The sequence below is a fragment of the Lutjanus erythropterus genome, chromosome 15 (assembly GCF_056507025.1).
Source record: "Lutjanus erythropterus isolate fLutEry1 chromosome 15, fLutEry1.hap2, whole genome shotgun sequence".
Taxonomy (NCBI): domain Eukaryota; kingdom Metazoa; phylum Chordata; class Actinopteri; order Lutjaniformes; family Lutjanidae; genus Lutjanus; species Lutjanus erythropterus.
Window position 1 is genome coordinate 8,459,468 of NC_139331.1, and position 13,683 is coordinate 8,473,150.

At 39.9% G+C, this 13,683-nt stretch overlaps 1 protein-coding gene across 1 annotated transcript; it reads right to left on the minus strand.

The window, feature by feature from the left end:
* Nucleotides 1–12,240: 12,240 nt before the first annotated feature.
* On the minus strand, nt 12,241–13,143 carry LOC146314013 (trace amine-associated receptor 1-like). The gene has a single exon (XM_084737052.1). The coding sequence runs from the start codon at nt 13,141–13,143 to the stop codon at nt 12,241–12,243; it is 903 nt and encodes a 300-aa protein (XP_084593178.1).
* Between the last annotated feature and the right edge of the window lie 540 nt (nt 13,144–13,683).

Consider the following 13,683-nt stretch of genomic DNA (forward strand, 5'->3'; position numbering starts at 1 on the left):
TTTTTCAAAATAAACGATTTTTCAAAATAAAAGATCGTTCGGACTCAGATAATAAATAAAACGGAAATAATTAACTATTTCTTGTGCGGCCCAGTACCAATTGATCCACGGACCGGTACAGTAAGTGAACATTTTGTCTTCAAAGTTGATGTGTTAGAAGCAGGAAAAATGGGCAAGCATAAGGATTTGAGTGAGTTTGACAAGGGCCAAATTGTGATGGCTAGACGACTGGGTCAGAGCATCTCCAAAACTGCAGCTCTTGTGGGATGTTCCTGGTTTGTAGTGGTCAATATCTATCAAAAGTGGTCCAAGGAAGGAACAGTGGTGAACCGGTAACAGGGTCATGGGCGGCCAAGGCTCTTTGATGCACGTGGGGAGCGAAGGCTGACTCATGTGGTCTGATCCAACAGACAAGCTACTGTTGCTCAAATTGCTGAAGAAGTTAATGCTGGTTCTGATAGAAAGGTGTCAGAATACACAGTGCACTGCAGTTTGTTGTGTATGGAACTCCATAGCTGCAGACCAGTCAGGGTGTCCATGCTGACCCCTGTGGTGAAAGCATCAACAATGGACACGTGAGCATCAGAACTGGACCACAGCGCAATGGAAGAAGGTGGCCTGATCTGATGAATCACATTTTCTTTTACATCACGTAGATGGGCAGGTACGTGTGTGTTGCTTACCTGGGGAACACGTGGTACCAGGATGCAGGTGTTGATTTGGCCTCCAAATTCCCCAGATCTCAATCCAATCAAACATCTGTGGGATGTGCTGGACAAACAAGTCTGATCCATGGAGGCCCCACCTCGCACCTTACAGGACTTAAAGGATCTGCTGCTAACATCTTGGTGCCAGATACCACAGCACACCTTAAGGGGTCTAGTTGAGTCCTCTATGGGTCAGGGCTGTTTTGGCAGCAAAAAGGAGCCAACACAATATTAGGCAGGTGGTCATGACATTATGTTTGATTGGTGTACATGCGAATAGTTGTATACATTATTTAAAAAAATCACATCTTGTCTTTTTCTGATACATTTTATCGTCATCTTTTTTTCTTTTTCTTTTTTTTTTTTTTACTATTATTCTATTTCTAGTTCTGTGTTTCTGTAACTTACCTAAAGTTATTTTTATATTGGAGCAGTCTGCCCAGAGTTTCTCACACAATTGTACTTGTATAACTGGTGTGATAATAAACATATTGAATCTTGAATCAACTGCTCAACTGAAAGAATAGTGCAGTCTTCCAGGGCGGGTGCAGTTCTAAAATTAAAAGACAATAACTGATGCAGGTGGATGATTCATCTAGGCATTGTCACTTTTGTCTGTACTTCTGTCAATCACCAATAGTACACCTTAAACGGAGACAGAAAACAGTGTCTAGTTTTCTGTAGAGAGAATTTTCTGTTAATGATATGAAATGTAGAGCTGTATTTGGTTTGTTCATCTGTAGTGATGGGAGCTCCTGGTCTCTGTGCCACTGACAAGTCTCATTAGAGTTATTAATCTGAGCTCATTAGCATATTGTGGCATTCAGTGTTTGTCAATATGATGAGTGACTCCTTGTGAATATGTGTTTTCATTTAATCTCCCAGACCTATGTACAGTTTCAAATGATCTGTTTTAAATTAATCAGTACAACCTCAAGAAAGTTTTTAACATAGTCAACATCAAAGTAGAAAGCTTCAACACAGAGGCAATAAAACTTTGCTTTTGTACCCGCTATTAACCTTTATCCATCTATCTATGTTGGTGTCCCCAGCATGGCTTTACAGCTCTTCCTGGGGGTACTAAGGCATTCCCAATCCAGATGAGACCAATAATCTCTCCAATGATGGTGTTGTCATGGTTTCTTATCCAGAACTGTCAGAGCTTGATTATACCCAGGTATAACTGGATTTAAAGCTGGATTGTTAGTCTGAGACCAAAATCATAACAAGTTTCTGATGTGATGAAAGTTGCAATGTTATACTTCAGGTCTTTCTGATATATTTTCAAGGTCAGAGAGGAATCTTGGATTAGACCTAGATATTTGAACACCCCCAATCTTACACCCAGTGCAAAGCCGTTGTGCTGCCAACACAAGTTTATTTTGCTATCTTACACCAGTGCAAGTGCCATTTTGCCATGTGTGCAAGATAGCAAATGCACTTGTGCCTGGTCTGTGCCTCTGTGGGCGGGAGGTCTAAACATGAAGGCAAAAGGAAATCGAGGCCCGGCACATTTTCTACCTTGTGCTCGGTGCATTGGAGTAAAAACCACTTGCTGTAGACCAGCCAATACCTGGTCAAAGTGGAAAGTGTGGTCTTTCAGCACAAGATCACACCTGGCGGCTTTGGCCAACACACAGACACGTCTTCACAATCACAAAACATGTTCACTGTTGTTCATTCTTTTACTCACATGGGAGTGTGGATTAGTGTTATTTGAACCTATTCTGTATCAGCAATAAAGTGTAAATACTGAAGTGAAAAGCATGCACGTGTGTCACACTTGGCTGAACTGCACACACGTCTCCACAATCAAAGAACATCTTTCATTAATGTTTTAACAACTGTGCCTGCATGTGTCTTTAAAGTTCAACTCACTAATAAAGAAAATGAAATTATTTTATAATTATAACGTCTAATAAATCTAAACAAATATGCAAAATGCATATGGGACTTGACAGCTGGAGCAGCTGTAGTGTTTGTGTCTGCATGTTTGTTATGATTCACAAAAACAAGGATTAAACAGTTATGATCTATAACATACAAAAATACAAGACACTATATTTTACTGCACGAGTCCAGCATGACCCGAAGAGAAAAAGAGTGCTTCTGTTAGAACTGGTTGGATATATTCGTGAACAATTTTGCACACTTCAAACATCAGAAACTATCTCTGATCCTGATTATTGAGTCTCCAAATATCAGTGTAGTCGGGGAGAAAAGGGGACTAGGAAATGCTGAAGGAAGGCTCTCAGAGCGGGATCCCATGCATTCAGTATCTACTGTGCATGTCGGGAACACTCAAGCCACCAGTTTTTCGCATGGATTGAGGGGGACAAGTCGGTGGAAAAGACCACACCTGTGGCGATGGAGTGGATGGAGAAGAATGGCCAGGAACCCGCCGCAGCACTGGTGTTAAGAGCAGTGTGGAGCAACAAGCCCTGGTGTGAGTGGAGTGCTCAAGTATAGCTGGTGGGAGAGCCAAAGGTAACGGAGCTGTGGGACTCCCGGGCCTGCATGGAAGGTCGGGGAAGGGATAGGGACTCTGCAGGCAAAGGAGGGAAGTTGAGCAGGTTGAGGATGTCATATTTATTCTCCAATCGGATATTATATTGAGGAGGGACACAAAAGGGGCGCTTCCCTCTCTTGCTGTGCACACCGTGCAAACCGGGCTCGTGGTTAGATGGAGTGGAGCTAACCAGGGCTTTAGGCTTTGCCCCAAGCCATGTCCACGAGCTAACAGTGATGGAGGCTGGAGGAGAGCTGACATCCACGGGACAGTGAGCAGAGACATTGGGCTCTGGAGGAGAGGGAGCTACTGCAGCCTCAGCAGCTGGACAGGGTGCAGAGGCCTCAGGCACCCAGGCACAGATGGTGTCGATTTGTGCTGGATCGAGGATGACTGTGTCCATGAGCTTCTCGGCTTCTTGGATCTTGTAGAGCATGGATATTCTTCCAACAACCCAATTGGCCAAGCGGGCGCAGCTGACGCAGCCAGTAGTAGTAGTAGTGAGTGGAGCCATAATTATAGATGGAGGCTGGGGAACAAAAGTAAAGAGCAAAAGTGCATAACAGTCAGGCTACATATTCAGCGAGCAGTGGTACATGGAAGCCGCTAACAGGTGATAGGCACTCACATGCAGGACCTCCGATCAGGAGCCCACAGTGATGGCAGGGTTTATACAGTGACAGGGGAGATCCACGTGGAGGATATCAAACAGCAGACAGCAGAACTTACTAACACGGGTCCAACAAGTGTACCTGCTGCAGTGATTAAGCTTCAGGTTGCAGATTGTCTTGATCCAGAGTCTGCTGTCTCCGTTGGGATTAGTTAGCTCCTAGGCTAAAAAACAAATTGGTTGTGCTAGCCTTGGCAAGCTGCCCAAGCCTGGAAAGTAAAATGGTAAGCCTGTAACAACTCAAGACATGAGACATGAGATGTAAAATATGGCATAAAACTGAAAGAAAAAGTTATAAAAAGTCAGACATAGAGCATGCTGATGCATGCGCATCATCCCACAGGAAGTCAAACAACAAAGGCAAACAAATCCAGTAAGGAAATGCAGAGACATTCATTCATTCATTCATTTTCTGTAACCGCTTAGTCCGTAAGGGTCGCGAGGCTGCTGGAGTCTATCCCAGCTGACATTGGGCGAGAGGCGGGGTTCACCCTGGACAAGTCGCCAGTTCATCGCAGGGCTGACACATAGACAGATAACCACTCACACTCACATTCACACCTACGGGCAATTTAGAGTCACCAATTAACCTAGCATGCATGTCTTTGGACTGTGGGAGGAAGCCGGAGAACCCGGAGAGAACCCATGCAGACACAGGGAGAACACGCAAACACCACACAGAAAGGCCCTGCCCCAGCCGGGGAGCTGGGGGATCGAACTCAGGACCTCCTTGCTGTGAGTGCTAACCACTGCACCACAGTGCCGCCAATGCAGAGACAACAAGCAAAAATCCAAAGAACCAGGAAAATGATAAATGGATAGCAAAAACTGGAACACAAGACGGACAATGGAGCTAAGACACAGTGGTGATCTGAAAACTATAGGAGATGTGTATTGCTTATGACTTCTAACCAATCTGGGTGGGACATTGAACAGGACTACAGTCAGTGTTGTATAGTTACACTGCTGGGCCAGACTGGGACAAAAAAATTGTCTCTGGCATTTTTGACTGAGACCGGTCCCCACAGTTGGTCAAACATCAATCAAACACAGCCCACCAGCACATGATCCTTGCAGTCCCCTTAAATATGTGTACTGTACTTTTCCCCCAAACCACTATAAGTCTGAGTAATAAGAGCTGTGGTGATTGTACAAGTGCAAGTGGACCAGTGTAGTCACTCCCTCTTCACTGACTGCCTGGAGATCAGAGGTGACTGATGAATACACAATATCCATACTCATGTAGTCAACAGCTTCTTGTCTCTCTCCTCCACTGCTACCTCAACAACCTGGACTGATAAAGACATGATGAAAAATAATTTGTTATTGTGTGGGGTAATGACATGGTTACACATTGGGATCCAGAATTTTTCTGACAAGGATATGCAAAGGATTGTACAAAACACCTGGGAATGCTGTTATGTTAAAATGCTGATGTGCCTGTAACTACTAAAACAAAATAAAGTATATGCATGATGAAGTATGACTGTGAGAAACTGAGTGACTGTGAAATTGTAATGATAAAGATCCCCCTGTTTTTGTTACTTAACCAATGTCTGGGTCTAGTGGTCCCACTGCATTATTTGGTCTTTAAATCAATAATACCATAATAACTACTGTAAAGACACATAAGAGTTGTTTGCTTTATTTAAATTACAAGTGATATAGGCAGGATATATAGTTAATATTTGCCATTTACCTCTGTTAGACCACATTTTTCAACAAAGGTGCTATTTGTTTTTTCTGATAAAATCTAATATTCAAAATATTATCAAGATATGGGTACAAAAACATGTTTATCTTGAACAAATAGAGATGAAACAACGTTTTTCATCACTACTGTTGTGACTGGCCGTTGATGGGCTGGTCCTGTGGCTGGCTGCTGATGAGCTGGCCCTGTGGCTAGCTGCTGATGGATTAGTCCTTTAGCTTGCTGCTGATGGACTGGTCCTTGGGTGTGTCCCGTTGCTGGCTGCCAACAGGCTGGTTGTGGGACTGCTCCTGTGGCTGGCTGTTGATGGGTTGGTCCTGTGGCTGGCTGCTGATGGGCTAGTCTGGGGACCTGCTGACAGATAGCTAGATAGGTAGATAGTACTTTATTGATCCCAAATCCCAAATACTTGTGGCTGGCTGCTGAAGAGCTGGTCCTTGGGGTGGCCCAGTGGCTTTCATCACCCTCAGGTCCAGTGGAGCCAAACAACAAAGTATTTAGTATAAATGTATAGTGTGGGTGCACGGTTTTCACTGTCCTGAAAACAGGTCCCACAGACCCAAACACCACACACGGTTTAAAGATAAAGTATTGAGCTTTTCTCTGTTAGATACCTCCCTGTGTGACTGTGTCAAAGTATCCAATTTTTGCATCAACTACATGCAAACTATTTCCAGGAAAGGATGGTGAGCATGTCAAGGTGGGGGATAAGATTGTGACCTTCTCACATCCAGTGTTACACATCAAGTACAGATTATAGAAGACAGTAATTGGAGAACTGAAGAAAGACTGGAGAGCAGGTGTCCTGTAGCCTGTGTTCACCTTGGTGATAAATATGCACCTACTTGTAACAGAAAGTGACATTTAAATATTAACATATGAACTGCAGTGTAACAAGTGTCTCTTCAGAACATGGAGGTTCTTGTTTTCAAGCAATAAATAATCATTTGGAATAAGAGACAAAGACAGATATTGTGTCTGAGTATTTCATTGCTCTTCATCTCATCCTGACTGGATGCACTTAATGCACCATCTTATAGACGTGCCCTTATTATTTCAACTCATCTTGTGCTTACACATCATATTGATTTAAATTAATTTGTGCGAAACAAGTTGCCACATACTACTTAATCCAGAAATGACGTACAGTTAATTGATTAGTGTGTGGGGTAAGTATTAGCATAAGGGTCATGTTTACCCCAGGAACCCCTACAACAGGGTCACCCCCTTGTTTTACCCAGGGGCCACTTTTGCAAAATGACAGGAGGCCAGGGGCCAAACATTTCTAGTAACAAAATTTTAACATAAAATGAACAGTTAAAGGCCCATAACTCATCCTTCTTTCAATTTTTTTTTCAAATGAACTGCCTTATTAGACAAACTTATTCACTGAATTAGCTTGGTATAAAGTGTACATATTTAAATTTGTTATCTGCAGACAAAAAAGTAATCCACAATTCTATACTTAAGCTATTTTTGCATTGTGAAAACCATAAATTATCCTTTATAATTATAATTACTATTATAATCAATGTGCAGCTTGTTGTCAACTAATTTTAATGTTTCTAAAATGTAGGACTTTGTAGTCATCCAGCTGTATGTAATATAATTTACAATGATGATAATTCTGCTTCTTAATTTTGTTTCCATCTGAAGAAAAAAAAATATGAAGGGACTGACTTCAAACTACTGTAATAGAAATATCATTTTTCATTAATTTCTCAAGGTTTATTGCCAAGCGAACTTCAGAGCTAGATTCATTATGTAGTATCTATGACTGAACACATACAGTAAGAAATGAGGAAAACAATGAGATATAATGATCCTGTGATTATGGTATGTACGGTTTACTATGCACTGCTATCTGCGCACTAAGTTATTCTCACAGGACACAGTCTCACAAAGGAATCTTGCATTCACAGCATCTTCATCGGTGTCAAAGCAGAGACAGAATGAGAACTTATCAACTTGCACAAAAAAGTGATTTTACTGTAAAGCAACCTAAAATGTCCCTCCATAAATTTGCTGTCTAAACAGAGAAGGAAGTTATCCAGCATTGTTTAGCTATTTTTGTGCTGGCAAAACTAGAGTTTTTCCTACTTCATTATGATTCACACAGTGTTGAGGTCAACTAATACTCAATAATGTTTTCCTCTGCAGCCAAAACAAGTGATAGCGTGACTGAAAACTACAGCATGGGAAAGATCATTGCAATGTTAATTATTCCTGAAGTTTTATGCACAGAAAACTTCAGAGCTGTACTCCTGCATTCATTATGCAGCATCTATGACTGAATACATACAGTAAGAAATGAGGAAAAAAAATTTGACATGTCGATCCTGTGATTATTTGGAAACATTAACATTGAGATTATTGTATGTACTGTTTACTATGTACTGCTATCTGTGTACTGAGTTGTACATACAGATACTTTATGCATAGTACAGTGGTAAATTTTATATGATCTGCAGTAGAAAGAGATGTAAATCTTCAGAGCCAAACTAGTGATGATTACCAGCAAGTCATGAGTCAAGAGAGCTTAGAATGAGTAAAATCACCTTGAAATATTTTCCCAGAAAGGATCATTCTGAAAGCTGATCGAAACCAGCTGTAAAAGAAACCATAGATGAATGGATTGAGCATTGAATTTAACCATCCAATCCATGTAAATGCAGTAAAGACAGGAATTGGTATTGTGTAATTAGTCACAGGATAAAAGACCCAACAAATATAGAAAGGAGCCCAACAGATCAGAAAAGTTCCCATCACAATAGCCAGAGTTTTGGTGGCCTTTCTGTCCATCTTACTTTCAGACTGTGTGTTCTCAGAGGTTGTGTTCTGGATGCTGCGTGCCTGTCTCTTTGCCACAATCAAAATCTTAATGTAGAAGATGGACATTATGATAGCTGGGAGGTAAAAACCCAAAATATATTGCAAATTCGTGCTTGAAAGGCTAAGAGCAGATAGAGTCCAGCTCAGTAAGATTATGATCATGGTAACACGGACATTAATTTTAGTGCTGTACTTCAGAGGCTGACACACAGCATAATATCTGTCAACAGAAATGAAGCACAAGTTCCAAACGGAAGATGCACACAGATAGAAATCAATAACACCTTGTACCTTGCAAAACATACTTGTAGTCGGTATCAAGCCATAAAACAAAAGTAAAACCCCAAGAAGAAAGTCAGCTACAGCAAGAGAGAGGATGAGGAAGTTTGTAGGAGTGTGGAGCTGTTTGAAGTAAATGATGGAGGTTATTACAAGAAGGTTCCCACATATTATAACAGATGATAAAGAACCAAAAACAAAGAATATTGAGTAAGTGATGGCGATGGATGCTGTTGATACATAACAGAGATATTTGTCCTCATAAACAGTAGCAGAGCTGTTGTCAAAAATTTTAGAATCATCCATAAATGATCATTAATAGTTAATTAACATTTGTAATAACATTCCTTAACTGAAGAAAATTAATAGTTCCTAGTTTTCTGTAGAGAGAGATTTTCAGTTAGTTTTAGTGTTCTGTGTGTTTCACACTGTGTCTGTTTGGTTTGTACATCTGTACTGATGGGAGCTCTTGGTCTGTGTCACTGAACAGTATATTGGATCAGAGTTGTTATTTTGGACTCATTAGCATATCATGATCAAGGGAGCCTCTTAAAGGACTAGTCAGTATAGTTTAGTATTGCATAACTTGTAAACTTGGGGGATGAATGAAATGAAAGATGAATTAAAATACGAATCCAGAACACTGGAGGCCAAGGTAGCATAACTGTTTGTTAAAAATATTTGGTTGTTACAATAATGCAACTCCATCTTGGTCTCTTCAATCTGCATCCAAATAACACAACCTTACACTTTCAATTTTCTTTTTGGCTGCTAGGTTCAGACATCAATTGTCTCTACAGAATGCTTCAGGAAATCCCTGGTCCAACAAAGCCTCAAAGACCTTCCCTCAATATATTTAACTGAACTTACTAGGGCCTTAGCTTGACACTTGTATCATTACCCCATGTCATGGAAATTGTTGTGTAAATATGCAGCTGCCAAAATAAAATAAAGTATATGCATGATGGAGTATAACCAAAGAGTGACTTTTGTGAATGATGATAAAATGTTGATAAAATATAAAAGCCTGGAGACCTCTTGAGTCTTTGTCTGTTTCTTTCTGTGTCTCTTGTTCAAGTATCCAGTGTGTGTATCAACTGCATGAAAACTAGACTTGCACCGATTTCAACTTTCTTGGCCGGTTCCGATTTTCTTTCTAAGAACTGTAATTGACAGCATTCACAAACATTTTTGCAACTTTTCTTGTAAATATGTTCATAATAAGACACTGACTATTAAATATTCATTGAATACTTTCTCCAAAATCATCCAGATTACAACCAGGCCTTGTTATAATTTTATATTAAGATTATGAAATGGGTGAATGTGATCTCGCGAGATCATCACGCGGGATTTCGTGGGACGCGATTTCACGTGATCTTTTGTGGAAGTGGATGTTAACAAACTGGAGACTAACGCGGTGCAACAGTTTGAAGTAAAACTTTGCCGTGAGAAAAACAAACACAGAAGTTAAAGGAGTCTGGATGATAAAATGTTTGAGGAGACGCATCAACACAGGTTGTTTGTTCTTCAGCCAGAACAGGAGGTGAGATTTGAACTGTCCCTCTGTGAACAGCAGTCTGCTGCTAGCTTGCTAGCATTAGCCTGAAGTGCGAGAGAGTTTACGGCTGTTCTGCGTCATTGTCAGCTGCTCTGTCTCGTTGTAGACTGTCTGTCTTCTCTTTATCCTGTTCTTGGAATCTGTCGCTGACACCATCTTCAAGCAGACGTGTCAGAGTGTGTAGCTGTTATCAGCGCTGTGTTGACGTCACGGTCAGTTTGTCTGCTGCACGCATGACGTGACCATCGTGCAGAACATGTGTGTGACAATGACGGGCACAGAACTGGATTTGTGACGCTGATCGGCCGGTCACCGGTCAAGGCCAGTAACGTGAAAACCGGCCCGATTCTGAGCATTGCCGATTAATCGGTGCAAGTCTAATGAAAACTAATGCCAGGAAACGACTGTGAGCATGTAAAGGTGGTGGAGAAGAGTGTGACCATGCTACAAATGAAAAGTACAAATTGTAGAACTAGTACTAGTGGCAGAAGCCTTGTGAAGCACATAACTTCATGTGTCTGACAACTTTCAATAATGTGTTTGACCCATCGACCCCACCTAGTGGGTTTTGCCTGAAATTCCTAATCTGTTTTCTCTAATTACCTGAAATTTTTTAAAATGAAAGATATGTATTCTTTTTTGTTGTTGTTCATTAGTTTATTTAAATGATCAGGACCGTATGCCTCTTCAAGGAGCACTCAGTTTAATGTAATATACTCTTGGAGGACTCACAAGAAACAGATTAAAATACAATAGACATTTAAGGACAAATTACATTTACACTGTTTTTGATGCATCAGTTGGGCATATATGAGTGGATACTTATATATATTGAGATTTGTGATCTCTTTATTTTTTATGGTTTTCAGTTTGTTTTATCTCTTTGTGTTTAAATGTATGGAGTTCATTGCTTCTATGAGAACATCACTACAGCTGGAGGGTTAAGGCCCGTTGGCTGCAATTTGATTATAACTGCCCTACAAAAATAATTTGGCCCTGCCTAAACTGTCACAAAAGATTTTGAGATTAAAGTAGTTTTTTATTGCAACTTTATATCTCACATAATTTGAGAGATGTGTAAAAGTCAGACTGAAGACTGATAACTGAAAATGCATAAAAATAAAACATCTATACAAGATATTAAGATTTAAAGAACCAATTAATTTGATTCATTGTGAAACTGGCAAGCCAAGTGTCCAGCAATAATGACTCAATGTTGTTGAAACACAAACTGCAGTGTGGGCATTATAAATGGCCATGTTATCATGGGCCATAAAAGCAGATATTTTTGGACATATTCTCTGTCAAGTTACGGATTTACAGCATGTTAATGAAAAAAAAATATATAGGCACAGAATGAGAAGTAAGAAAAGGGGAAAAAAAGGGGATTCTACTGTAAAGGATGCCAAAGTGTACTTCCATGAGATTGTTATCTGAACAGAGAAAAGATGTAATCCACCATTCTTTATTTTCACTGTTTCACTGTACTGGAAAAAACAGCAACATCTTTATTAGAATCTACACATCTTGGATGGAGGACTGTAGTTATCCTGCTTTGTGTAATATCATTAACAATGATAAAACTTTTTTCTGTTAATTTGGTTTCCATCTGCAGCCAAAACAAATGATGAAGGCACTGACTAAAAACTACTGAAAGAGAAGTATTAATTAATTCCTAAAGTTTTATACACAGAAAACTTCAGAGCTGTACTGCATCCATTATGGTGCACTGAATACATACAGTAAGAAATGAAGAAAGCAATAAGATCCTGTGATTACTACAGTACATATAATAATCTCAATAACATTGACATTATTGCATGTACTGTTTACTACTTGTTGTGCTGCCATCTGTGTACTGAGTTGTACATAGAGAGACTTTATGTATAGTACAACATTTATATGATCTGCAGTAGAAAGAGATGTAAATCTTCAGAGCCAAACTAGTGATGATTACCAGCAAGTCATGAGTCAAGAGAGCTTAGAATGAGTAAAATCACCTTGAAATATTTTCCCAGAAATGATCATTCTGAAAGCTGATCGAAACCAGCTGTAAAAGAAACCATAGATGAATGGATTGAGCATCGAATTTGACCATCCAAGCCAGGTTACTCCATAAATCACTGAAAATGGTACTTTGTCATGAATGAAAATGTTTAAGGTCCAACAAAGAAAGAAAGGAGTCCAGCTGATCAGAAAAACTCCCATCACAATAGCCAGAGTTTTGGTGGCCTTTCTCTCCATCTTACTTTCAGGCTTTGTGCTCTGACAGGTTGTGTTCTGGATGCTGCGTGCCTGTCTCTGTGCCACAATCAAAATCTTTAGGTAGATGGCAGACATTATGGAAGCTGGGAGGTAAAATCCAAAAATATCTGCTAAACCTACAACTGAGAGGACAAGAGCAGATAGAGTCCAGCTCACCAGGATCATGATCAGAATAACACGGACATTTATTTTAGTTCTGTACCTCAGAGGCTGACACACAGCATAATATCTGTCAACAGAAATGAAGCACAAGTTCCAAACAGAAGATGAGCACAGATACATATCAAAATAGCTTAGTACTAAACAAGAGCTTCTCGTAGCTGGTATCAAGCCATAAGAAAGTAAAACCCCAACAAACAAATCAGCTACAGCAAGAGAGAGCATGAGGAAGTTTGTAGGAGTGTGGAGCTGTTTGAAGTAAATGATGGAGGTTATTACAAGAAGGTTCCCACATATTATAAGAAATGATAGCGAGCCAACAAAAATATATAGTAAATATGTGATGGCTGTGATGGCTGCTTTTGTGCCAGATATATTTGGTGATAAAAAACAGAGAATTTTGTCCTCAAAAACATCATCAGACCTGTTGACATAAAGATCAGATTCCATGCATTAATGATCATTAATTGTGAGGTAATATTTGAAATGATATGCCTTAAATCTGGAAAATTAATAGTTTCTAGTTTTCTGTAGAGAGAGATTTTTAGTTAATTTTAGTGCTCTGTGTTTCACACCCTGTTGATTTAGTTTGTTCATCTCTACTGATGGGAGCTCTTGGTCTGTGCCACTGAGCAGTAAATTTGGATCAATTATTCTTCAGAGCTCATTTGCATATCATGGTCACATGACCCTCTCAAAGGGGTTCTCAATGTAGTACAATCTAACATTGCACTTTTCTGAACTTGTAGGACTCATAAGATATGGATAAAAATTAGAAACCTGAGCAACACAGGCCAAGATACTCTGACTTTTACTTCCATAAAATGCTGGGCCATTCCCATAATACAACTCCATCTTGGTTTATTTCATTTTAGTTTATTTAAATTATAAAACGACAACATTCAGTAACATTGATCATCAACACAAAATGAAAACATGGTTACACCAGATTTCACAGGATGCTGAGTTCCATCTGTAGTCCTACACACA

Excerpts from the sequence above, each read along its gene's own strand:
- LOC146314013 (XM_084737052.1), bottom strand. The coding sequence starts at position 13,143 with ATGGAATCTGATCTTTATGTCAACAGGTCTGATGATGTTTTTGAGGAC.